Source organism: Corvus hawaiiensis, chromosome 15, assembly GCF_020740725.1.
Source record: "Corvus hawaiiensis isolate bCorHaw1 chromosome 15, bCorHaw1.pri.cur, whole genome shotgun sequence".
NCBI lineage: Eukaryota > Metazoa > Chordata > Aves > Passeriformes > Corvidae > Corvus > Corvus hawaiiensis.
In genome coordinates this window covers 5,105,087-5,132,394 of record NC_063227.1, presented here as the reverse complement: position 1 = coordinate 5,132,394, position 27,308 = coordinate 5,105,087, and the positions used below count along the sequence as shown (strand labels likewise).

Below are 27,308 nucleotides of genomic sequence, written 5' to 3'. Positions count from 1 at the left end.
TAGTGTATGTAGCTGGTTTCATGTTGAAGGTCTGCTTCCCATTATTTTTTATCAGCTGGAAAAAGAAAGAGTTTGAAAGAAAAATCCTATGCATCAGAGAAAAAAAGCCTGAGGCAAAGGACTGTGTCTTTTTGTTATTTTCCTTTCTTTGGGGGATGTTAGAGGTCCCTGTCCTACGCAGTGTGGCAGGGAGTGTCTCTCTGAGAGCACCGTGCTTGCTCAGGTTGTTGGAGCAAACCTGCCCTCATTTGAAGCCATGCAAAATAACTGGTGACTCCAGAGGAAGGAGGACTGGGGCCCTCATTAACACGTGTCTGGAACTCTGCAAGGGCATTTGTTTGGCCTGGAAAATTCACAGTTGTGAATTAGGGCTGATAAGTGTTGTTCCCTTTACTGGTGTTTAGTAAGTTCTCATCAGCATAAAAGCTAGACCAGCAAGTGCATAAAATACGCTTCTCTGTCCTTTACATTTTTCCCAGTGAGTATTTGAGTGATAGAAATGCTAAAGGAAGCTTTTAAGAATGATAAATAATTATTTTGCCAACGTACTCATCTCACTGTGTTCAGTCTGGAATGAGAGTGCTATAATTTTAAAGCACAGAAGCACTTCTGGAATGGCTGTATTCTTTTGTATTATTTGCTCTGCAGGGCTGCCTGCCTCCAAGATAAAAATACACACTGCAAAACAATAATCCATGTATTTGGATTAAACAGTGACATGTGCCCTCAGTGGGGCATACCTGCCTCGTAGCCATAAATACATATTTATAAGCAATATAACATACTAATTTGGATAAAAAGGGAATGCAGATGGCAAGATAATTGCAACTTTGTATGAGGCTCAAACTGTGTAGTAGAAATGTAGCTTTTAGATAGACAGCATGAAAGAAGGCTACTATTTTTTGAGGGAGGAGACAAAATAATTCCTTTTCTTCCTTTTTCAAAGTTCACAGAGAAATAGAAGGATGTTGAATTAGTTCCTGGTGATTTGGTCTAGCAGAGTGCTTAAGGGTTTCAGCGTGTTCACTGAAACCTTCACAGGGTGGAAATGAGGAAATGCAGATTGTCTCACCATGCTGCCATCACTCAGCTGTCCCTGCCTGCTCCCACCACCTCTGCAGCCATTGCTCCTCCCAGCATTTCACTGTTCCCTTAGGGACTGGTTCTTCAAGGAAGAGAGGAATCTTCTTTGCATAATATGACACATCTGAGCCTGTGAGAGCTCCTGCCAGCTCAGGAGATGTTGGCCTCTGGGGCAGTTCAGCTGCCACTGTAGCCTCAGGTAAAAAAGTCTCCCAGTACCCAAGATCGACTTCTGCAGCACCTCCTTGGACTGCATCTTCATAGCTTGGTGCTCCTTGGCTGATTTTTGGTCCAGTTGGGATGAAGAAAAGAACAAGGTTGCTGTGGATGGCAGAGCCAAGACAAACAAACTTCTTGCAGCCATGCCTGGCCATCTCCTGTCCTCCCTGTGGGGTTTGTTAATCATTCCTTGTGGCACCACTCGATACTGTGTCAGATTCCAATGTGCTTTAGCCATAGACGTGTCTCTCAGCTGGGTCAGTTTGAGCCTTGTTTGCCTGACAGAGACCAGCAGAGAGGAGAGCTGGCAGTCAGCGGGGGATGCAGTGAAAGAACAAGTTGCAAAAGGCATCATTTTGGCAGAAACGCCCTCACCTGATGTACAGATATTGTTGCCATTGCCATCCAAAGCAGATTTGAGTCTGTGGACAGCAGTAGGCTGTGAGTGTCCCGTGGGATTTATAAAACTGATATGCTCTCCAATAATAAATTTCATCCTGAAGCAATGAAATCCAGAGAGTGAACTACTTCAGTGTGAACCTTGGCTGCCCCAGCGCCTTGGGGGCAGTTAGTGGCTCTGTGATATTTCCAGTGTGCTGAAAAGGTGGAAGTTAAGTAAATTTTACAGCAACTATGAAAATATTTCCCTTTACCTTCATAGTAAAATCGGTCAGAATTCTCTCAGCTTGGAATTTTGCAGGGAATTTTGTAGGCTGACTGAAGGGCTGTGTCAACGTCAGAATTAAATCCTGCTCTGCCTGTTCCTGGTGGTTTCTGTAAGGAGCTGGTGTGGTGTGCCTCACATTGAGGGCACAACAGGGAACTGAAGTATCCCACCAGCTTCCAAATCAGAGCATCCCAAAGATGTGCCAGAGCAGAAGCCCTGATGTAGAGAAACTTTCAGAAATAACTCCACAAGTTGCATTTCAAAGCAAAATCTCGTGGAGACTGCCTCTGGCATTTTAAAAAGGATTTCATTAAATGTTGCTAACTTGTCATAAGATCTCTTAAATGGAAGGGTAATGGCTCATAACATTTGTAAGCTTTTTAATTTCATGCAATATGAGCAGTGTAATCAACACCTATTAAAGCCAATCAGCTGTGCCTGGTGGGCTACCTACTTCAGCTTTTGTTTATATTTGTGTTTTGGGTACACCTCTGACCTAACCCCGGGAACCACGTGTTTGTGGTTTCTTACCCTGACCTCAGGGGAAGGTTTATGTCCAGAAAATGTGGTATAATCATTGCAGAAGTATCTGACCCCATAAGGTGCATAAGCACTTTATAGCCAGCGTTTTTCACCGTCTTGTCAGGGAGTTTGGAGTTGATGTGGACAAGTTAACATCTCTGGAGCTAAACATGAAGGAGACAGAATTTCCCAAATGGTCTCTTAATGTATTTTGCTTTGACAAGTGAAATTTCTCGCTCGAGCCGCTTGTGTGAGGGGAGAGAAACTGTTCAGATCATGTGTTGGTTTTGCTGTTCCGATCTAACTCCCACCTCCTCTTCATTCTAAACATTTGCAGCTGGACCCTGTGGCAACAACAACGAGTGATGGGCATCCCAGCTCAAAGTGAGCTCTGGGCTAAGGCTGGGTGCTCTGTGGGCTCCGTGCATTGCATTTTTGCCATGATCCCAGAAATCTCTTGTATTTCAGCTGTGAAAAGGAGGACAGTGGGGCATGGAAAACACAAGCGACTCTGTGGGCTGCAGTTATCTCTGAAGTGCAAAGGCGCTGACTTTAAGGATTTACCACGTCTAGACATTGCTGCTGACAATCAGGATTCTGGCTGCTTTGTAGAGGCTGAACTACAAAAGCAACTTTTTAATACTAAAAATGAAAAAGAAATGAAACTTGATATGGCATGGGTAGAGGGAAGATAGAGAAAAAGAGAAAATGGAAAGACAAATAGGAAGATCCAATTATAAAGAAAAATTATGTTTTTCTCATGTTTCCAAGCGGCCTCAAGAGCAGAGCTTTGTCACTTCTTACCACAGGACAGCAAACACTTCTGCAACTCTTCTGCTGATCAAAACTATTTTGGCAGGAAAGTTATGTATTTTATAAGGCAGGAGTCGACAAGACAAGCTGTGCAGTCATTGGGAAGTGCAGGCACACAGAACTGGTTTTACAGACAGCTCAGTTCACGTGTTCTTTGATCTACAACAGGGAAGCAAAGTCAGATTTTCCACGTTTCATTTACCAGTTGCTATACTTGTTTGATTGTTTTATTTCTAAATAACAGATGTTGTATTTGGAGAAAGAAGGACACAGGTAAAAACAAAAACAACTTTAAATTTGCTCCTTTTCTTTTAGGACAAATTTATTGAGGATCTTGGGAAAATTAATTTGCTGCTCTTGAAAGAAAAAGTACCATTTCTTTGGCTTTTGACATCTTCCTGGTTGGAATATGTTTCATATAAAAGCACATGCAGTAAAAAGTTGTTCTTCTTGGGGGGTGGTGGAAGAAAGCAGTTTCCATGGTGCCTGGTTTTTTGTTGTTGCTTTTTTTCTTTATTTACTCCCGGTTTTCAGTATAAAATGTTACATGTCCATTGATTTCCTTCTGATGTCCTGTAATTCTGAGTCCAGTGGGAATTTTAGGCCTGCTTCCAGCGTGGCCTTAAAATTTTCTGAGGCAGATTGTATGAAGTACTAGCAGGAGTCTGCTCCTCGTTTCCCATTGAAGCAGAATAACCTATGGAACAAAAAGAAAACCTAAAGTGCTTCAGCTCACAGTATTTCTCCCTTGTTCATCCATCAAGCACAATCCTTGTTTGCCATCCTTACATAAAACTGCTGGAGATTCCTCACTTTCAAGCCTTAATTTTTTTGGCTGAGCATGAGTAGAGCTAAAGCCTCCTTGGCTTTTGCCTTTTTACCTCTGAGGTTCCCCAGGGAGCATCAACCATCCAGTGCTGCTGTCATCCAACTTCCCCCAGAAACATCCCTTCTAAGGACAGAGGCACACCTTCCTTTGGAGAACTGTTCTTCATGATCTGCAAGGAAAGGATTTATTTAAAGTTTATTTCAAATGTAGCAGTGATTTGTAAATCACTGTTCATGAAAATGTTGAGTAAATGCCAAGATTTCCACTGTGTCTTAGGGCAGGTTACTTTGTTGGATTCTTGATTAGTAATCTAAAACTAGGCAATTAAAATTGCTTTTATGATCTAAGCTTTTTATTTTTTCTCTTTCTTTCCAGCTGCAGCTTGATACTCTGCTTCTAGTTCCTTTTTCTCCATGAGCAAAACAATATGTGATTCCAGTGGTTCTGTCTTGATTTAGACAAGGGGCTGATTTGTGATGGGGCATCCAGTGAATAAAAGTGGTGAACATTTCAGTTCTGCTTCTCTGCTGAGCAACCAGCAGCAGCTGCAAAAGCTGTGGCACCAGGAATGGGTGGTTTCTGATTTGGGGAGAAGCTTTGCTGTTCACTGAATCATCCGTGTTGCTCATCTCAGTGCCTAGGAAATCTTTTTGAAGTGCTAGTGCAAACTGAGCCTTCTTGGATGTGATCTGACAGGACTGCAGCCCAAGGCAGCACAGATGAAGAGTAAGATGGGTTTTTTCCAATGAGAAGCTTTGTAAGACATATTTAAAAACAGAGAAACAAATAAACTAAAGGCAGTGGGTTGATTGAGGGGAAATGAGAGGTCACTTGTCAGACAGATCAAGCATCACTCTCCAGAAAGGATTTCAGTTTTTTAGCCAAAAGCTGTTGTCTTCCTTTTGATTAGGTTGATCAGTAAGAGTGTGAACAATCCTTTATTTTTCTTAAAAACCTGCTTTTTCTAGGTATATTTTGCAGGTTAGGAGTGGGCACAGCTGACCTTACAGCAGCTGGTATTTCCCTTCAGGCAGATTCACTGTTGTGTCCTACATGCAGGTGAAGCCACCCAGTGAATGGCCAAATAATCCATAATCCAAATGCACACTCATTGCTGTAAAAGGTCGAGAGTACCTTGAAGCTCCAGCTGATTTAGGGTCTTGGTGTCCATGGTTGGAAGGCAGTGAGTTGATGGGATGAGCCAGAACAAGGTTCCTCTGCTGCTTTCCGTGGTTGGGTGTTCAGAGCCTGTACCCTCCAGTTTTTTGCAGAACATCCCTCACTCTTGAAGTGAAGTAAAGGCCACACAGGGCAGCGGCATTCGTGTTGTCACAGCTGCTGCCTTCAGAAGCACCTTTGATTGCATGTCTGCTGTTGCTTCAAGCCAAAATATTTTCTCTGTATTCTGCTACCTTTTGAAAACCCCAGCTCCTCCTGCAAACTGTCCTTTGCTCTGTGTTTCCTGAAGAACCCAACTGTTATTTATAAATGATGAGCCTTGATGTTGGTACACAGCTGGGAGAGCAGGAGGTTTTTTGTTTCTCTCTGCAGCATTATCTACCATGCAGCACTCTGGGAGGTGTAGCAGAGGTGAAGCAGAAGAAACAGGAACACAGGAACACACAGGCAGGACCGTTCCTGTGCCCTTTGCTGGTAGGAGTCACTGGTTGGGTGTCTTCACTGATCAGTTCTGTTCCTCCAGAGTTTGGAAAGGACTTCAGGAATAAAAACACCAGCAGAAAAATGCCTTTTCAAAATGGGAGACAACAGACAGGCTGAGCCACCCTGCTGATTGCCCAAAGAGTAATCGGAGTCCTTGGCTTTTATATTCCTCCCTGGGCTCTGTTTTACCTTCACACATCCCATTCTCTTTGGCTGCTTTTGCCATTACTCACCATTTCCCCAAACAACTTTCCTGCCTTCTTCCAGGCATGGAAAAGCTCCCCAGTGGAGCTGGTTAGGGATGTAATTTTGTTCATTGGACCTGTACCACAGCAATACCCTGCGCTCTCTCCTCTCTTCCCCTCAGAGCAGATACTCAGGAGTGTCTGTTGAGTGGCAGCCACAAGATACAGCCAAATCCCAACACAAACATCCACCTCCTGCAGTTGTGCTGCTGAGCAGAGCTTTGCTGCTATGCTCTCTCTGTAGGTACATGTGTGCCGTGTGGCAGTGTTCAGCATGATTTAGGATCTTCCCTCCAGATCAGCCCAATTCCACGTCCCACACTTAACTGCATCTCTCCTTTTACCTGTCCAAGTGCCCTCTCACCTTAGCTGTTGGACATTCAGCCTCTCCAAGGCAATGGAGGTTTGTAGTTTTTCCTCTCTGAGATGGTTCCTGTCTGACATTAACTCACACTTGAATTGCTGCAGCTCTGCATCTCAGAGCTTGGCCCCTCTGCTTATTCCTGTAAGGAAGACTCTGTCGGGTCATGCAGACGCATAAAGCATCTTTCTTAAAGCCAAGTATTGATCATTTCAGTAGAAAAAGCAAAGTGGTTGTATAAGAGCAATTCAAAAAGAGTTTGTGCAAATGTTTCTGTGACCCCATAACCCTGTATCGTAACTAAAGCAGATCAAATTACTTTGGTATCAGAGGTACAGTCATAGGCCCAGCCTTCCTTTTCTGTCCTTCCCCTACAGGGTTAACTGAGCATATTTCTACAATAAATACTCCCACAACAAGGCCTAAATACGGTTTTCATCAATCATTATATAGCTGCTTCCAACCTGTCACACCAGAGCATGCATTTACAGCAGCTCGGGAAAAAAAAATGCAGAAAAACCACAAATAAAAGAATTGGAATAGAAAAGCTGAATTTTCTATCATCAGGGATGGTCAGATGACCTTTCTTTTTGTCTTATGCAGTGGCAAGTGGACAGTCTCCAATGAATAAATAATTGCAGATCCAGGAAATGAGATTATTACTCCCATGAAGCTGTTGAAAAGGAGAGTTCACTGTGCCCTTCAGACATATTTCCTGATGCACAACCCTGCATTTACCTATGGAGCACAGCAAACCTGAAGCATGGGGCTCATGAGGAAGAGCTTTATAATTGTGAAAGGAGCCCAGAAACTGAAACACTTTGATTGCAGGAACATGTCCAGGCTGCACCTTGTCATTTCACAGGCCAGATGCATTGGAGAGAACTCCAGTGGGTAATCACAGAAGTGAGGATGGCTGCCTGCATCCTGCCTCCCAGCCCTCACCGTGCTGTAATATAGTTGCTTTTGCAGTGTAATTGCTTTCTCTGCAGGGCTTCTTCCTATTGATTCTGCTTGTGTGGATTTAAATGGTTTGTAGGTTGTAACTAGACTCAGGTTGGTCTGCACCTCCACTACTCTGTGCTAGGCAGCTCACGTGGCAGTTCAGAAAGACTTCAAAGCTGTCTAGATAGCATCACTCCCTGGCCTGCACGTATATTGGAAGAGAGAGGCTGGATCAGATAAGTTCAGAACATCAATAAATACGTGTATTTTGTTTGGTGACACTTGTTCAATTTGAGTCTTTTTCCCAGGAAGCAGCTTGTGTTGTGTCATTTTTTCAGCGCGCTGTGTAAATGCTCTGCATCTGCAACTGTCGAGGCTGGTGCCATCCCCTAGCAGCGCCATCTGCTCGCTCACAGAGTGCTTTTTGCACAGATAAAAAATGTGAGGTGTTACTCATAATTAGGCAAATCACATGCTGTGATCTGTGATTGATTTGATTCCTGTTGCTGGCTACCTCACATACGTCTGTGTGTCCATAAGCATTGTCTACATACCAGCATATGGATGCAGATGAATCAGAGGCTCACAAATTCTTTTTCCCCAATCCAGACAGATGGAAATGTTTTCCCTTCTTATTAGCAGCAGCTGAATTTCAGTCACACCAGGGGCCTCTGCTAGGAGCTCGCCTGTGTTTCGTGCTGTGCACGCACACATAAGTTGGCATGGCCGTTTATAATCTAATACCAGAAGTAAGCGATCCATGACATGCAGCAAAGGAAAGATGTAATTTCAAAGCAGTGTTCAGAGGTATCCACGTTATTAGCCTTCCTGGAGAAAAATATCTGGATATATAACTTAGCATTACACAGTGCAGTAACAGAATGCCTAAAAGGATGTGTGAGCATTGCAGAGCCCAAGTGTCTCTGCTGAATCTGACTTCTGGAAAATATTGCTGTGCTTTTCTTAGAATTAACAGAATGTGCTCTTAAACGTGTTCACCTCCCTCACTGATCTTAATTGTTTCTGGTTGTAGTATGGTCCAATGCTGGTGGTAAGGGAAAGTAACTCAGAAATTAGTAGTTCTGTATAATTTTGCTGTTGTCTTCTAATGTCTTTTATAGATAGTGAAGCGTGGTTTACTGGTGGTTTTAAAAGATGTTTAAGGCAGGCAGTTGGGACACCAGGAAGGCCATAAAAATGAAAATACATGAACAGAGGTCTGCACGCTTGACTGGAGTAAAAGTTACAAGCAGTGGAGTAGCTGTGTAGTTGGATGATTTAGGATATTTTTAAGCCTCAACAGAGCTCTCTTCTTTTCTCTCCTGTGGCTACCTACAGTGTGTTTACTTCAGCAGGAGATCTGTCACCACTGGACTCAGATCATAACTAGGACAGCCCAAGGCAGAAAATAGGATATAACTTAGCACAAATCCACAGTCCTGCTGCTCCAACGCCTCCTGTAGACAAGGATCAGATTGGAGCGAGCTGCTGCTGAGCAGCAGCTGCAGCTTGGCTTTTCTGCAAAGGAATTCAAGTAAATTGAAATGTTTAGAGAATACTTGGTTGATTTCATACTGGAAGGGGCTGAGCAATGTGCTGAGAACCCAGGACTGCTGTTGTCCTGTTTTAGAGCTTTGGTGTGGCTTGAGTCCGGCTTTGTTTGTACAAGGGAGAGCTGTTCCCCAGGGATGCCAAGTTAATCATCAGCACACGTTTGATTGACTCTGCTGTATCACCTTTGGGTGAACTCTCAGTGCAGTGAAGAGCTTGAAGCATTTTCAGAGATATTTGGTAATTTTACAAGTTGTGCTGCTCTCTTCATTTCAGCTGTCTGAGCGTGCCTTACTAGAGAACTCCTGGAGCTGAGCTTACTTCAATGCACCAGAGATATTTTTCCAAAGCCAGTAATGATCAGTTCAGTCCTACCAACAGAGAAAGTTTTGTGGATGTGCAGCAGCCTTCAGATGTTACAAACACCTGATATTTGTAAAGCAGATCAGATGCTACAAACCCAGATTTCCCACCCCTGTGGATAGTGAATAGAACTCCAACATGCACAGTTGCATTTTATTTTCATGTGTATGTCTCTTGGTTTCATCATGTCACCTGTGGTTTTCCTTATATTATAAGTCAATGAAGTAAAAAAGAAAAGAGAACAGCAAAGAAGTCAAGGCAGATGTAATGCCTTGGAAATTTTTCGGTGTTGTTTTTTAATGTCAGCAGACATGGTGTAATTTAATTTTCAGAAGAGTCTCAGCTGCAAAGTAGCTGATTAGGCATCTTGAAGAAGCAGCCAATCTCTCAAAACACTCTGTTCATGAGATTATTACAGGTATTCTTCTAAAGAGAGAAACCCCTAGATTGCCAGAAATAAATCACTTTGAAGGATACAAACCCCCTTGGGTAGCCTTCCAGAAGCAGAACCCAGTCATTAGATCTCACGCCACAGACCTGCCTTCTTTGCACTTTATAAAGAAGAGTCAAAGATATAATTGCTTTAATGAAGCAGAAAGAATTTTATCTTTTGTTTCGATTGTTATTAAAATGAACTTCAAGAAGTACCATAAAAGAGAGGGGTTTGTGGCATTGGACATAAAACTCCAACCTGCTCTGTCTGTGCCATTAAAATATATCAACCTTGGGTGGGGCCACAGTATTTTCTGAGCTTCATGGTACTGTAAAACGTATTCTGGTGAAGGTGACTGAGCCTTGTTTGCATAGAAAACGGAATTTTTTTGGGTTTTTTTGGTTTTCTTTTTTTGGTTTTTGTTTTTTGGGGTTTTTTTTGTTTGTTTTGTTTTGGTTTTTTTTGTTAAAGCATTTGAATGCTTGGTAAAGTGTCAGAAACTGTAGCACAGCACACTAAGCTCATGATGCTGCATTTATGTTTTTTGAGTGCCCGTTACAGGTCAGGGCTGTGTCAGCTCTGTCACTGACCCAGGCACACTCCACTTGTGATAAAGTTTGTTTCCTGGAAGAAGAGGATGCAAACTATGTTTTGTTACATCTCCACTGGACCTGCTGCCTCCTTCCTAAAAGCAACCATCTTCAGACACACATCTAGCACATATTGGGGCGTTTTATAGCATTTGTTTTAATGTTTGTTACCAATTCCATTCACGGTTTGCTTTCATTCTGCTGTGAACAGCTTACACTGTCAAATCAGAAGGTTTACTAAGAAAGGGATTTAGTAACATGAACATTATGTTCAGCTGTTTGAAGGACAAAATCAAGATCAAAAGAGACTCAGCGATTAAACAACAAAAAGTATGTTTAAATCATATTAAGGGCTATTTTCAATCTATCACTTACAGATTTAGCTGCATGCCTTAAATTTTTGTGCCAGGAGGCCTCTGGGAAAAATCCTGTTCTTGCAGTGGGGATCTAGACCAGAAAAAGGAGGAAGAGCTTTTGAAATAGAAACCGTAATCGTTGGCTTGCAAGTTGAGCACGAGGTCTAGATTTTGTGCTGATGTAAATGATGATCAGGCTGCTGTTCCAAGCAGGACCTTGGGGATGGGGTTCGTTAGATACTCCCAAGTTTGCCTTCACAGCCAAAGGTAGATGCTGTCCAGTGCTTCCTATCTGCTCTTCAGGAGGTGCATGGTGCCTGTACAATGCTCTGTGAGGTTTGCTGACACTCATGGCAGTGCCAGTTGCCTGATTCCTGCAGAATCTCTTATCAATTCTGAAGGGGTTTTACTCAATTTCCTCCCATCTTACTGTTTTATGAGGGCAACTCTGAACTTTTCCAGCATCAGACATTCTCCAGTGCAGGAGTAGGGGGAGGAAATGCTGGCTTTGGGACAGGTCCTGCTTTTTTTGGCTGTGCTCACAGCATGTTCTGGAGACCTTTGTGGTTTGGAAACTCCGTGTTGAGCATCACACAGTGAGGTATTCCTGGTGCTTCCTTTTGAAAGAGGAGCAAGTCGTATGGGAATGTGCAAAACTGGGTCAGGAAGACTAATTTAAGCATGTCTGTGTCAACTGACCAAAAATAACAGAGTAAAGGTCACAAGGTCAGCTTTCCTGGTGGGGCAGGGGACATGCCTGACACCTGCACTAATGAGCTGCATGCAGTGTGGTGTCCTCGACAGTGCTCTGGGCTTGGCTACATGAAGAAAAACTACAGAGGTGTGATGCCTTTGTGGCTTTTCATTAGAGGTTTACCATTCTTAATGAAGGACATTTCAGGTGCCCTAAAATTATTGCTTTATCTCTCGGTTATTGGGGGATGAATTCTTGCTACTCCAAGCCAGAAAAAACTGAAGTGCAGCTTCGAGTTGTCCCTACCAGTGGAAAATGCAATGCAGGAAAGTGTCACTGCTGTTACTGCTGTTATCACATTTAGCTTCTGGTGTAGTAGCACTGGTTGGACTTGAAGAGAGGAATACGTTTATTACCCACACAAAACTTCCCCTCTGTCAGGAGCAACTTAGAATGGCACTCAGGGGTGCAGGCAGGTGGGAGCTGCTTGTGGCTGTAGGGCAGAACCAGGAGAGCTTTTGCTGGCTGCTTGCTTTACAGAAAAGAAACTTTTGCCTTCTGACAGTCCAGCTGTGCACAGAGCAGTGTTTGCTTCCTGTAATGTCAGTGAGAGGTGGAGTTGAGCAGGAAAATGGTGTTCTGAGTGACTTCTCCATAGACTGCTCCTTGCCAAGCTAGATTATGCTTTAAGATTTTATTTTTACCATTATTTTGTCAAGCCTGCAGGAAATCCACCATTTCCATTATTTCCACAAGCTTCCCTTGCACTTACTGTGCAAGGTCTTTGAATCCATTGGATCAAATCAAAGCTATTCCTTCTGACCATCTGAACTACAAATACGCCGACTGTGAAGCATTATTTTTAAATTTCCTGTAAAAATTTAAAAGGATTTCCAAATATTTTTAATAATTCCCTGAAACAGTCTAAGGACATCTGTTAAAGTACTGAATTTCCCTGAAGACAGCACTGGTTGGGATTGCTTCAGCTGCAAAGTAAGGTTGTCAGTCAAAGGGCTTTTTCTATTTCAGTCTCTACTCTGGGAGTTTTTAGCATCTCTTCCAAAGCGAGCCAAAGAAAGACAGTGAGCTGTTCTGGCTTGTTTTGCCATGTGTTTAATCTAGCAAACAGTAAGTTGATACCTTTTGTGAAGTCTTCTCTATTCTACTGGACATCTCACTGCTTGATGAGGAACCAAGCTACACAGTTTTGACGTATTTTTGCACTTTCCATATTCTTTCTTCTGCAACATGTGTCCAGTGTTTTAATATATTGAGTAGCTGTGGCAAATGCTGTTGTGTGTCTGCAAACATTTGCATTATTTTTAAGGCACTGGGTCTGCTAATGGGGAGCTGGAGTAAGAGGCAGAATGATGTATTTACTCTCCAGGATTTCCTGCAGAGATGAATAGTAGGTTCATGGTGAGCTGAAAGTGCATGACCAGCCCAAAGAGTCTTTAAAAGATGTGCTTGTTTATTGCATGCTGATATTCTAACTCCAGCTCTGTCAAGTGCTATGGCAGTTTATGAAAATATTGCTTCACTACATAACTATTTTATTGTGGTGCTGATGCCATATTGATCTGGATTTCCACCTGCTCATATGCATCAGAATACTTCATTTTGTGTCATGGTAACATGAAAGTGTAAGAGAAGGGGAACGTTTTGTCTTTTCAGTTGTAAATCCTAACTGGCTTTTAATGTTTTCATTATTTTGTTCTGTGTGATTGAAAGAAGCTGACATCATCACCAAGCTTGCAAGAGAGGAAATATTTTTTTTTATGTTCAGTGTTTAAAAGATGTCAGTGTTACTTCCTTTGTAAACAGAAGATGGTGGATAGAAAATCTGCAGAATTTTCAGCAAAAGGGAGTAATTTTTTCAGTTCTTTTTCATTCCTTAATGGAAAAAGAATTATGGAAATGAGAGCAGGCATTGCATTAAGTGCTTCCAATGTTCTTTCCCTGCAGACCAATAAAAACATCCTGCATTAGGGAAATTTAGTTTTTTGAAGGCTGCATGAATCTGAGTTCTGAATCAGTGAATGAGATGACTGTGCCAGGGTAAGCATTTCCAGGTCTGATTATGTATTTTAAGTCTTTTGTTGGTGGGTACCAGCTCTTAGCTTGTCTTGCAGGTCTTCTTCAGAGCAACTCTTTCTGTGACTTTTTATACTGGTTTATCTTGTAGTAGTTCTGTAGCGCCTTCTCATATCACAAAGAGCAGTAACAGATTTTTCAAAGTCACGGGGATTGAACTATTTTTCCTGCCTGAATTTGGCCTTTTCAAAACACTCCAGCTACTTGAAAACTCCATAAGCAAAATTCAAATAGTACAAGTCGAAAAAAAATGACTTTTCTGTGCTTCCTGTGGCGTGTTTATAGTAGTTACAGTCTCAGCCATGACTATGCATTATGCAGATTGTAACCATCTACCTTTAAAACCATCCTTCATCTCTAAGTGTGCAGTGGATATGCAGCAGTAAACTGCTGTTGCTGGGTGTGTTCAAATCAGGTGCCTGAGCTTCAAGTGAAGCCATCTTTTCTGAGCTGTTAACTATAAAATAGTAATAGCATTAATTTCTAGAAGTTCTAGAGGATCACAAATAAAAACTAGAGACAAGGAGAATCATTACAAGTCATTACCACTGATCCTTACTTCTAAATTATTAATCATAATTCAGTTTCATATACAATATTACTTAAGCTGTCAGACACACTGCAGAAGCATAGAAGGATGATTTGTCCTCATTTAGTGTATGAGGGGACAGAGGCACCAAGAGCTTCTGAAACTTGTCCAAGATCTGGAAATGATTAAGTGGAATTCTTTTTATTTTATTTTTTTTTTATTTAGTTGTAAATAGTCTGAATGTAGCCAAAATGTTCTAGTTATAATTGATCAAATGAACCTCATTTCGCCCTTTGTTGCTGAAGGGCTGATCCCATGGGAACATGCTGCAAAAACAGTGAAGGCAACAAAAGTAATTATTGTGAATATTTGATCACGTGTGCGACTGGGTTTATTTTAGTTTTTTGAGGTTTATTTTCTGCAGACACCACTGAGAATCGTTTGTCCATCACTAGATTGTTCCCTGAAGCTCCAGTCCACCACAGGACTCCCATGAATCATTTCTGTGTTCCTGTTACATTTTATATGCAGACAACTTAGTCCTTCTGCCATGATCCAGAAAAAATGGCACCTATGAAAATATTGTGTTCCTTACAAATTCAGGAGGCAAGGAGAACATGTTTGACCCACCCAATCCTCTATCCCCGTCCTGATTATTCATTCCTAATGGAAAGATTTTGGAAATGCTGGAAAAAGACATTGGGCATAAAAATTTTCAACTTCTTCCTGATTTTCTTGCTTTTTTATCTCCTCTGCCGATCCTGTGTCTCAGTCAGTTGATGAATTTGATCAGCTGCCTGCTTTAGGCATTACAAAGAGGTGCTGGCGGTGAATTTCCACCTTGCACATTAGATTTTTGGCTGATTTGATTTGGGGTCACCCTGTGCTAGTGCTGTGGGTGGCTAATAGCCCCTGAGGAACCAACTGTGCAGGCTGGGGCTGCCTGTGGAAAACATGAGTTCCCTGGTGCCTGGGCTGTGTTTGCACACAGGAGGAGCCAGATGGTTGGAGCTGTGGGTTCTCTTTGGCTTCACTCTGCAGGAGCAATACCTGAGATGGATGTTGCCAGGTCGCTGTGTGGCTCCTGTGTGCTACCAGCTGCTCTGGCTCTTCTCTCAGAGGTGTGTTGAAAGCATAGAAATGAGAAATTGGTAGAACTCTTTATGGTCAAGTGGGGAAGAGTTCGTGTCTTGTGTTCTGCAGACCCGGTGGGATGGGTCACAAGCTGGCATCCCAGCCCACAGTTGTAGTGGTGAAACGTGCCAGATGGTTTACAAGTGCTTTGAGATCTAAGGCACTCATGTTAATCAGAGTTTCTCCTCCCCAGCCCTTGGGCATGGCTCACTCATATGGTGGGCAGACACTGTCACCCACTGGAGTCGTCAGAAGCTGTAATTTTTCAGATTTGCCTCTGAAACGTGCTGCTGCTGTCAACTATCCTCCCAAAACCTTTGGGAAGCTTAGGTCAGGTCTGATATCCCCTGCACATTGTAAAATACCAGGTTGGGTGGCTTATACCAGCAATAGAGGCAACCATCCCTCAGCAAGGCACTGCCTGGGCCAGACAGAGCTGTGGTGTCCACTCTGGGTTAATCCTGGACAGGAAGAGTTACTGCAGGGTAGGTGCACCCCAGCCATGCCCCCAGCCTTGGGGTCAGTGCTGGACAAAGTTGCAGATGTCTCACCCAGGCAGATCCCAGGCAGCCATCCCCATCTCACACCCTTGGTCTCGTGGTCTTGTTCCAGGGCAACCCACTGTACTTCCAGTCCGCCAGAAACGTGACCGTGAACATCCTCAACGAGAAGACGAAAGTCCTCACTCGCCTTGTAACAGGTAAGGAGGGGGAAAGGCTGTTTGGAGGGACTAAGCAGGGGTGGAAGTGGGTGTTTTGGGATGCTGAGCTGGCTTCAGACAGCGCACAGAGGGGAGCCCATTGTGTCTCATGGAGTACAAATGAAAACTTCACTCCACTTTGTAGAAACAAAGCCAGAGACATGAAAGCCATGCTGGAGAAGCAACTGGCTGGGGCTGTCTGATAACAAAGCAGACCATCATTTTCATTTGAAAGCCAGTCCAGAGTTAGAAGTGTTTACTGTACCACATCAGGGTCAAGAAGAACATATGCCAGGCTGACATTTCTGTTGTAACAAGCACAGGTTTTTTCTAAGACATTTATAACTTGCCTGAAATCTGGAGCCAAACTGTGGCAACACTTTGCTGTTTAAAGTCCTTCTGCTGATGAAGAGCTCCCTTTGCTCCCAAACATGAGTGTGTTGGATGGGGAAATGGGTGTTTCACAAATCTCCAGGGCACAGCAGCTTTTGAATGAAGGCATGAGTAATTTGGGTTGAAAGAGCCTAATGCATTATATAAGGTATATGGCACTGTATATAGGGTGTATAATGTATATTTGATGTGGGATAGAGATATATTCACTGAGATTTATGCATGGACTGTGAGAAGTATGTGGCAAAGCCAGTAATCCATAAACGTGTTTCTAAGTTGAGACTGGGTTGCTTGTTTTGCTTATATAACATCTTGGCCTTTAGTCACAGTATTAAATAATTAAATATGCAGCTTCACTGAGCAATTACTTAGGCAGCATGTGTGAAACTTGCCTGGAGGAAGGAAATAAATTCAACCCCAGGCTCCCTGATTGTCACATTCAGAATGAAGGTCTTCAGTTTGTTGGTTCTCCGTATATTTTCAAGAGGGTGTTTGGTTCACTTAAGCACCTCTGTGTCTCGAGAGGTTGGGAGGACACACTCAGTGATACATCCCAGTGTGATGCTCTGGTTATTGAGCATTTTATGCATTCAGCACCAGCTTTGGTGTCACAGTGGAGCAAAGATGTGGTCCCATGCTGCAAAGATGAACAGGGAGGGGAGGTGGTTAATAAGCAAGACACAAATCAAATTTAAAGTACTGGATTTTCTCAATGTGGCTGCACAAGCTTTTAAGTATTTCCAAGGATCTCAGCATGGCCTCACTTGTCTGTAGTGCAAACCACATGCATGATTCCATGTGTCCAGGTGCCAGTACAGGTGACCTGTGCAGGGAAATGCTGGGTAGGGATGGAGTTTTTAAGAAAATACTGGCTTTCAGGTGTTATTTCTCCTGTCTTTTGAGAAATGAGACCGGTCATGAAGATGCCCAGAATTAATGCAAAGTGCAGTCACCTGCCTTGTGCAGGATAATATTCCAGGGGGGCTGTGGCTTATTAGATGCAGTTGGCAGGGCTGTTCAGTGGTGGTTTGTCCAAAGTCTGGCCTAGGTCAGTAACCCAGGGCAGCCTCTTTGTAACTTTGCAGCCTTTGAGCCACAAACCTGCACAGAATCGCTATTCAGGCAGCTGATGTTTATGAGACCCCACAACAAAACACATTGCCAGAGGCTTTCCAGCACTGCAGGGCACAGCAGCCTGCAGGAAAAGCAGCAGAATTGAAATAAGATCTTTGAAGGAAAGTTTCACTTGTCTAAAAACTTTCTGCAGTGTGAGAGGATGCCATTTTTCTTGGCCTGCGCATGATTGAAGGGGGTCTAAACCAAAACATTTGCTCCAGTGCTGGTGTTTGGGGTTTTTTTGTTTGTTTGTTTGTTTGTTTTTTTCCTAATTGGGCTGTGCATGACACTGGTAGAATTTTAATCCAGATATATTTAAAAGGTGGAAAACCAGGAATCTTTGACACTGCAGCATCAGTCCAAGCAAAATGGGCCCAGGAGCTCTTGTTGCCTCTTACACCTGCACCAATGCTCTCAAAGCATGGCTGGATATGTTCATTGCTGTTTCACATATGGGTCTGTCTTTCTGTAAAAATATCCCAGCTGTCTCAAGTTCAATGGTGATTTTGTGGCACACAAAAGCATTAACAAAAACATAAGCAGAAATAGTTGAGCAGTTGTTACTTGGGTAGAAAACTGCCCTTTTCTAATAAGATCTAAAAAGCCTCCCTGTTTGGTGTCTCTGAATGCAATTTGTAGAGCTATTATTACTCAGCAAATGGGTTTATTGAATGTATGAAGCTACAGTGTGATTTTCTTATACTTTTCCCTAAAGTAAAGCTTCTTCCCCCTAGGCCCCCAAGCAGTGGAAGCACACAGCCAAAAATTTGAGGTGAAAACCCTCTCTGGAAAATTGCTGTTTTCTGCAGATGACAACGAAGTGGTGGTTGGAGCGGAGAGATTGAGAGTTCTAGGTAAGACATTGTTCATTAAGTCACAGTTTTAATGTGCACCTCTTCAAATTTGAGTATAGTTTTGCCTGACTTTCCTTCCTACTTGCTGAAAGTTTCTTTTGGAGATAAAACCTTGTGCTGTCCTTATGGCTTTGAATCTTCTCCAAGCAGATCATGGGCAGGAGTTTCTATGTGAGGACTTTCTTAACTTGCACAGTTTGTTATTTCCCCTCCAGAAGAAAACTCCCCTGGAAGTGGTTTGTCTGGCTGAGTGAAGTAGCTTTAAAACCAGTTCTGAAACTGAACAAACTTTTATCTCTTGGATCTGGGATGGAGGACAGTGAGGGATTGCCCCAAGGATGTGCCCATGTCTACAGTCACTGTGCAAAGGCAGACCTCAGGGTTCATGTGTTTGGTCCCAGCACTGTCACCAGCTCCTCCTTCCTTCTGAAAATAACACCAGGAGGATCTGCCTTCCCAGCTGGGCTGCCTGCCAGGCTTTACATTGGTATTTCTTAATGAAAACTGAGGATACACTCTGGGTTTGGGATGTGGGGGGTTCTTCCTTGTTTCTTCAGATTTTTTTTTTTTTTAAGTACTTGGAGAAACAAAACAGTTGTGGCAATTGTAAATTTCCAAACTTATTTGATAGTTACATGAAATTAACTGTCTGGAACCTGAACTTTTGTGCTCCTCAGTTCAATCCACGCTCTTTGGTTAGTCTGGGATTTGGTCAGGAATGTTTTCACATAGGACCAGAGTGGGTAGCTCAGTGTTGGTCACAGTTAGTCACACAACAGTGCTGCTGGTCTCTGTGGAGGCACCAATACCTGTTTTACAGTGGCTTCTTTTGGATGCATCTTTTCATTCCAAACTGTTCCTTACTTCTGTTGTAAAAACAGATCAATAAGGAGCTTGGAATGATAGATAGATATAGATAGTATTTATTATTATTATCATCATCATCATTATTGTTATTATTTCTAGATATTTAATAGTATATTATGTATAATATAAATGGGACTTGGTATCCAACCATTAACATTTTTAGTTGCCTGATGTCCTGCTGTTCTAGATGGTTCCTGTTTGTGGACAGGTGGAGTGTAGCTCTCTGCAGGTCACTGTTGTTACACACTGGACTAGTTCAGTCACCAGCTATAAAAAGTTAGGTGGGCTTTACAGGATAAATGTTGAAGTTCACAAAATTAAGAGTATCTCTGTTAGCTTAAAACTTTGAAGAGGCCCATTCAAAATCCTTGTGGTGTTACAGAGCTGGGGACATTCGTAACAATCCATGTTCTCCAACAAATCTCCCTTCACACTGCACCCTTCAGAGCTAATTTGTACAGGGTAGATGAAGTCAGGGAGCAACAGCTTTTAAGTGTTTTCTTGGAGACCTTAAAATAAGGGAGATTTACATCACTGGTTTAAAAAAAATATACAGAACCTTTTCCTTACAAGCTGCAAGTACTCCTTTTCAGATTACATACTTACAAAAAATTGCTTTTAAGTTCCTCTATACCTTCAAGAAACCAGGAATTATTTTTGATAGTTATTTTGAGTTTCTGCCTTGTTTTAGTCTCCAGAATAAACAGCATCAAAAATCCTGCTGATCACTGTAGTGCACTTTCATTTTGTACCTGCAACTGTTTCTCGAGATTGGTTTGACTTTTGCAGATCTATCAGAAAAGAAAAAGTAGAATGATACCACTGGTGATGTTACATAGCAAGTATTCTGATGACCTTGAGCTGAAATGCTTTCTGAGTTCATACTTGGCTTTGTTTTTCTCCAGCTTTGCTTCCCCAATCTAATTTTATCTCCAAAAGTGTTTGCCATGGCTGTTTGCCACGCTGGGAAGTGTTACACCATATGTTCGTGTTTCTTGGAGTGTTTTTGTCTGCTCTGAAGGCCAGTCCGAGTCGTAGTACACAGACAAATTCCTTTGATCATTTTTCTGGTGTTTGGGCTCTCAGGTGCTGCTGGAATGTGTCTGCTGGCACCCATCTATGCCATGTAAATAATTCCAACTTGTTCTTGTTATTGCTGAACACGTACTTGTTGTAGAGGCAAGTTTATGACAACAACCTGGCGTGAAAGTCATCCCACAGAGGTCAGAGCAGCAGTTCTTGTGGCCAGCTTTGAATCTTGCCAGTGACAATAACTCTTTTCTTTGTACAGACTTCAAAGCTTTTTTCTGGAAGTTTGTGCTACAAACCAATGGTGGATCCTTGTCCTGAGAAAAGAGCTGCTCTCCTGTTTCAAAATGAACTCTGCTCTGGGTACCTAGAGGATTTTTCAACATTAGCAAAGGATAAAAAAAAGGAAGAATACACAGAATTATAGATTAAAAACAAATGCAAGTAGGACATATGATGCATTTGGTGCTTGAAAAAATTGCGCAGCATGGAGAGTGCAGATTACCATATGAAAGTGCTTTTTATTTGGTTTGTATTTTGGGGAGTTATTTCTGACTTAGGAGCATTAAAGGACCCAGAAAGACCGAGCTGGCCACCTCTGCTTTTCATGTATGACATAATTTAGAGTACTTCAATGATTTTATATGATACAGCGAATCCAGTCAAACCTCTCATCAGAGGCGAGACTGGAGGATGACAGAACTCCTGTCTGAGGGGAAGGGCAGTCCTCTGAGCCCTCTGGCCATGGAGAGTTCTGGCAACACGGACACAACCTTTTCCAGGTGCAAAGAGTTCCCTCTGCCCTGCTCAAAGTTGGGAGCTCAGCACTGCCTGGGTCCAGATGACTCTAAGGGAGCTCATGTTTGCCTGCAAGAAGTCCTCTAAAAACTGAACCTTACAGCAACTCCACTCTGCCCTTTTCCTTCCAAGCCCATCTGCCAGTGCTCGTGTGCTCCTTGCTGGGATGGGATGGAAGCACATTCTCACTCTCAGCACCCCTTCCCTCCACCAGCTTCACTCCATGGAATCTGGGCACCTTGTGGTTGTTCAGAAGGTCCTGCAGCAATCCTCAGAGCTGCTCTCGTTCCTCAGAGCTGCAGCTCTGCTTTTGCCAGGCTTGGATTTCTGAAGGCAAAATCTGCCACTCCTCTGCCTGCGGTGCTGCTCGTGGGGATGTGTGGGGTGATGTGCAACCCTTCCCTGCCAGCCCTTGCTCTGGTCAGCAGAGCTTTGGGCAAACCCCATGGACTCACAAGCTCACACCTGGCTGGACAGCCCTGTGGGGTCATAAACACAGACCTGTGCAGGGCAGATAAATGAGTTTCCCCTAACTGAATTTGTATTTGCTGCCTCGTCCAGCAGAGCCCCTTCCCCCTCCTCCTTCCAGAAACGGAACGTGTCCAGACCGTCTGAAAAATGGGGTGTAAGAAACCCTCTTTAGTTAAAGGAGTATTAAAAAAATAACTTTGATATATATTAATTACAATTTCATTTAATGGCTTATTGAACGTTATAGCATTTATAAATAAAAGACAATCATAAAGCATTATTCTGACTGTTAATTAGCTCTATTTATTCTCCAGATTAGTTTTTAAATATGCCCTCTAGATGCCACTTGATACTAATTAACAGAGTTACATTATTATCTCTATAGAAAGGCATTTTTAATTAAATCTAAAGCAATTTAAATTAGCATGAGTTTTTACAGAAATTAAACTCTGGTCAGATGCTTAATTTAGCCTTATAAGACAACATCTGATGACATGCCAGTGTCAGTTCTCCCAAGGGCCTTGACATCTTTTTATTGAGATTATTTTTTGAAGTTTGCTTTCAGGGAAACTTGCCAGTATACTCTGGTGTTTAATATTTATGATGGATTTTACCAATTTTTTTAAAGACTAAATGTTGATGGGAATCCACATGCATTGCAGTGAGCTGAGATAAAACCACAAAAGCCACACTCCTGCAGCTTACAGGAGTCTGGCAGTCCCTGGGTTTGAGTGTGGAGGGAGGTTTGTGTGGGAGGTGGGATTGCATGGGCTGGATGCTGTCCCATTACAAATCAACCACGCTTCTTAACCACTATTAAAATTACCATTTTGCTTTGCAACAAGGATAGGATTAATCACAAACCCACATGGTCCCTTCTCTGTGACAGGACAATACAGGGATTGCTCCCACTCCCCAGAAAATGTGTCTCTCAGACATTTGGATTAGCATGGCAGGAGCTTTTCTTCTAATGGAGCCTAATGATAAAAATTTGGCTAAGGCCTTCCCCTGTGGCAAACCCTAACTAAAATAGCTGTATTTAGAGTGGGGTGGGATGCCTTTCATCTCCCAGAATAAAGACTGCAGGAGCAGTGTGATGCAGCCCAGCACAGCAGCCCTCCCCAGCACCATGGCTGATTTAAGGGTGCCTTTGATCTCACCAACCTTTCCGTGCCCTCCATTATAATAATTTGTCAGTTGTTCTGTTTCTACCCTGAAGCTTTTTTTCCACTGTAGCCACCACCCTTTGGGCAATGAACCACATGGAGCATGTCAGTGCTGACCACAGGTTAGACTTTCATGACTCTTAGTTTGGGAACATTTTTTTGTTCAAGTTTCTCTCCAGCTACCTGGGAATGCACCTGGAAAGGGGAATCAGCTGTTGAAAGGTTATTGCAAATTTATTAGTAAGTTTGGAGTAATTAAATCCAAGGCACATTTCCAGCATTTTATTTATGAGCTGTTTATTAAGGAGTTTAGAGGGTTTAGTGCAGGAAGCAACAATAAAAGCAGTGTAGTTCAGGAGTGCATGGCTATTTACAAGAGCATGTAGTGACAGGAGGAAGAAGAATGGCTTTAAACTGAAAAAGATTAGGTTTAGATTAGATATTATTAAAAAATTGAATACTGTGAGGGTGGTGAGGCACTGGAATGGGTTGCCCAGAGAAGCTGTGGATGCCCCATTCAGGTTGGATGGAGCTCAGAGTGACCTGCTCTAGTGGAAGATGTCCCTGCCTGCGGCAAGGGAGTTGGAACAAGATGATCTTTAAGGTCCCTTGGAAGCCAAATCGTTCTGTGATTCTATGACTCTCTGACTGTAGAGAGCTCTTTTAAATGGCAGTGTTGGGGCTGTTGTTGGGGGCAGAAGCAGGAACCTGCTCTGCAGTTATAGAACACGAGGTGCTGGGGCTTGTTACTCATGGAAGGGTTAAAAAAGCCTTTGTAATATCCTTCACTTTGGACAAGAAGAGAACAGGATTTAATGTGGATGCACTGAACTAACACATCTGTGTCAGCTGCCCCAGCTGCCTTAAGCTTCACATCTACAAACATTTTCAGGGATCCATGTATTAGCTTCATCTGGGAGGAGCCCTGCAGAGCTGTGGCTGCAATGCCAGCCTGATTAGAGGACTCTGCTCACATTTCCTCCATATAAAACTTTTAGTGGCTTCTTTCCAGCTTTTATTTGCTGCAATAGTTACAGGAGAGCAACTTTAATGACTGCAAGAGTAGTTATATTTCATTAAATAATCCGCAAAGTTATTTGACTGGTATCAGTCATTTCAAAGGGTGGGGTAAGCTTGAAATCTAACAGTTTCCAGGAATTCCCACCCATTTTTACAGCATGTACCCTTCTTCAGCAGCGATTATTTATGGGTCAGGACATGCATGGTTGCCCTTTACAGCAGCCATTATGATTTCAAAATGGCATTTTGCTGAAGTGTTTGTGGCAGAGGGAACAACTCTGGTAGCCAAGTGTTGAAATCAGGCCTGACCCAGAGAGGAAACTGAGCTCTCTGGTCTCACCACTGAGTCTGCTGCAGCTTTATGCCTGAGGGTAAATGCCAAGCTTCAATCTTTGTATTTTGGTGGATTTTGGGCGCTTCCTTGAAAAACATGTCCTTGCTACAGGTCTGTAAGTCTCCTTTTCAAAGGGGACATGGTGCTGCAATATTCATTTCTTAGGATACTGAGACATTTTCCTACTCTGATCCTTTCCCTTTACAAAGGCAGTGGAGAGGAAGGTGCCTCTAACCCAAAGGACAGGGAACTTCTCTGGGATGCCTCACTGGGATGCCTTGCAGTGCTTCTGGAAACAAACTGCACCATCAGTCTGGGGCCACAGCCCTTTTCCAGTTCACCCAGTTGCAAATGAGCTCCAGCTCACTTAGGCTGCTTCAGCACTCCCTTCTGTGCTCTCAGCCAGAGAAAGGAACGAGCCACAGCCGGCTGCTCACCAGGCTGGGACAGGCATTTGACCTTTTGCTGAAGATGTATGAACTTCTCTAGGAAGCAGCTGCAATACTCAGTACTCACTGCCCACAGGTAATTAGGCAGCAACACTAATGCAGTCCCGGAGCAATTGCCAAGCTGTCGTGTAGTCGTTGGTCCTGCAGGAAAGGGCCAGGGAATAAAACGAGGGGAGTAGGGAAATGTGCTGACAAATGAAGATACCAGGGTTTAGCAAGGCTGGAAGCAGCCTCTGCTGTCTGTAGCGTTCAGGCGTGGCAGCGCAGTTCCGTCAGATTTCCTCGCGCTCGTTGCAGAGCTGTGATGGTGGAAAAAAATTATGTTTAGCAAAATTAAGGAGTAGTGGAGGGCAAAAACATATGTCTCCTATCAGTGGTTAAAGCCACAAGAAGATGGGGGTTTTTTGCTCTGAGTTAGGAATCGTGCTGTTGCTGTATCTGTGTAGGAGTCAGGGGTCACAAAGTGATTTAACCTGTAACCAGCAGTGACAGAGAATTAAAAAGCTATGTAGAAAAGAAACCTCATTTGGTTGAATTGGGTGGGTTTAGGGTTTTATTTTCCAGAGGTTGAGATAGCATTTTTATTTTCTTCCAAATAAAGTATTTCTCCCATTCTGCAAGGGAAGAAATTAAAATTACCAATTCTTGATTGAATACTTCTGACAGTTCCCCTGCCTTGAGGGCAATAGGTGTAGAGCCTGTTTTCCATTCTTTTTAATGGCAAATCCAACCAACATTGCTCTCCTTTTTTTAAAATCCACTCATCCAGATTGAAAACTTGTCTTTTCTTGGCAAGAATAATCTGTGTTGGGAGAGAGAGATACTGGGGAGTTTTCCTTGTGTTTGCTTTTACTTAAAGTACATTCCAGGCTGAAAGGATAGCATTTATGTAAAGTGAATAGGCTTCGAGTCCAGGCTGAAATGTGTGTTCAGATTGTGTTGTGTTCCCTTAATCCTGTTTAAGGAAAGAGAGGAATCATCCACCATCAGATTAATATTGATTAAATGTCACAAGGATTACGAAAGAAACATACTGTACACTTACCAAACACTGAAATCAAGTTTAAAAGTGTTGCAGATTTATATTTTATTTCCTAAGTGTCTTCCCCAGCTGATCTATTTGAAGCCCACATAATATTCTCCGTGATAAATTTCCACTGTGTATTCCCACTTCAGGTGCTCCCCTGAGTTCCTTTGCAACTTTGCACAAGAATGCTGAGAAGATTCAGGGATAACATTGCTATTGTTGAGCTGCAGGAAAAGTGTTGAAGGACCCCAAAACTAGTCAAGAAGGAAATATCTAGAGGTCAGCATAAGTTGTAGCAACCTTTCTTCCTATGTCTGTTCTCAGTTTGGGTGCGAGCCTGTCTGTTCTTTTCCCTTTATATCTCTCAGACAAATGGACTGTGGCAGGGAGGCTGGTGAAGATGGTGTGACTACAGGCACATGCATCACTAATGACCCACTTGCTCATCTCAGAGCTTGCAGCTCATCTCACTGTTTCCAAGTTTTCCAGCTTAAACCTAAGCTCCATTGATTTCTTGGGACTCTGAGTCAGAGAACTGTTTCTCCTCCACCCGGCAGGACTGGAGTCACAAGGAGTTCCTGTCTGGCCTAACTCAGCCACAGCCCAGTGCCTAAGGCTTGGCTCACTCCCTGTGTGCATACGGTGCCAAGACCAAGACCTAAAAATAATCTGTAATAAAAGCAATAGAATCCATTAAAAAAAAATTAGATTACATTTTTATGATAAACACTTTGTTGATGCTGCACATGATCTCATTATTGCCCTTATTATTCAAGATTTCTTGATTGCCCTTAAAAGAACAACTCCCCAACACTTAGACAAAAAAGGAATACAGACAGACCTTTGCAATGAGCTATTTTTATAGAATCCTGGGAAGAAACATGAATGAAGCTTTATGGCTTTTGTTCAGTGTGCTAGCTTAGCCTAACCAGGCTATTATTGCACCCTGAAATAGAGCTCTTATTGATTTCAGATTTGATGGGATTCAAGGGGAGCAACAGCAATTACTATGCTCACCCATTTAAAAACATAAATTAAGGATGAATAAGGTTTTTCAAGCTTGGAATTAGAAGAAGCAGTCACAAATAATTTTTATCTTCATTGTATTGGATTTACTTCCTGGGCATCTGTTTGCACAGACTTCCTGCGACTGTCACATATTATCCTGATGAGACCTGCAGAGGAGAGAACCTCCTCAGATGGGTGTTTTAATGAACAAAGTGCTGAATGTGTCCTGATCAATAATAGTGGGAATAAAAGTAGTTTATGGAGACCAACAGCACACTATACATTGCCTCTTGACTTCAGCTAGGAAAAATCACAGCAAATCCTTCTCCTTCCCCCCTCATTTGCACAGTACTGCCTAAGGCAGAGCACTAAAGAGAAGATACACTAAGGCCAGCTTCATCACCAGGTTCATCACAGGGCTCTGAGACCCCACTCTCATTAGAAAGCAGTGATATACAACACTAAAGGTGTACTGGAAGTCTGGAACTATCACTAAAAAATACAGAGTGGGAAAGAAATGTGTTGTCTGGAAGGAAAAAGGAAAGTGGGGAATAGCTAACCAGGTGCATCTGCCCCTGAGTGGAAACCTGATGTCTCCCTGCATCCTGCTCACCCCCAAGAGCTGCTCAGCTGATTGCCACCTACCCTTGACAGCAGGAGCATCAATCATTAGTCTAAAAATACCTCTCATTGTATTGCATTTGAGCTCCTCTTCTCTCTCTTCCAGCAGAGAGCAGGGGAAGTCCAGAGCAGGTTTTGTGCAGAGGGAGCGGGATGTGATCAGTGTCTTGCCACGATGACTGGGTCCCAGCTCTGGCCAGAGGGAGCAGGGATTGTCCTTGCCTTGGCACCAGGGAAGGTGCCAGGACAGGGTCATGCAGCTCAGGTACCTTTGCAGCACTCAGGGAAAGCAAGAGGCAGCTTGAGAAGCTGAAATGTTGAAGCCTGTGTTCCTCTGGCTGGATCTGTTGCTGGTTAAGATGCAC

At 42.9% G+C, this 27,308-nt stretch overlaps 1 protein-coding gene across 4 annotated transcripts in view; it reads left to right on the top strand.

Moving 5' to 3' along the window:
* The window catches only part of SGCD (sarcoglycan delta), a 307,493-nt gene that overhangs the window by 241,877 nt on the left and 38,308 nt on the right, over positions 1-27,308 (top strand). For all 4 annotated transcript variants that reach the window (XM_048319443.1, XM_048319444.1, XM_048319446.1 and 1 more), the window contains 2 exons: positions 15,703-15,790; positions 18,034-18,153. In XM_048319443.1, the coding sequence (XP_048175400.1) occupies positions 15,703-15,790; positions 18,034-18,153 (208 nt within the window). The remainder of the gene's footprint in view (positions 1-15,702; positions 15,791-18,033; positions 18,154-27,308) is intronic.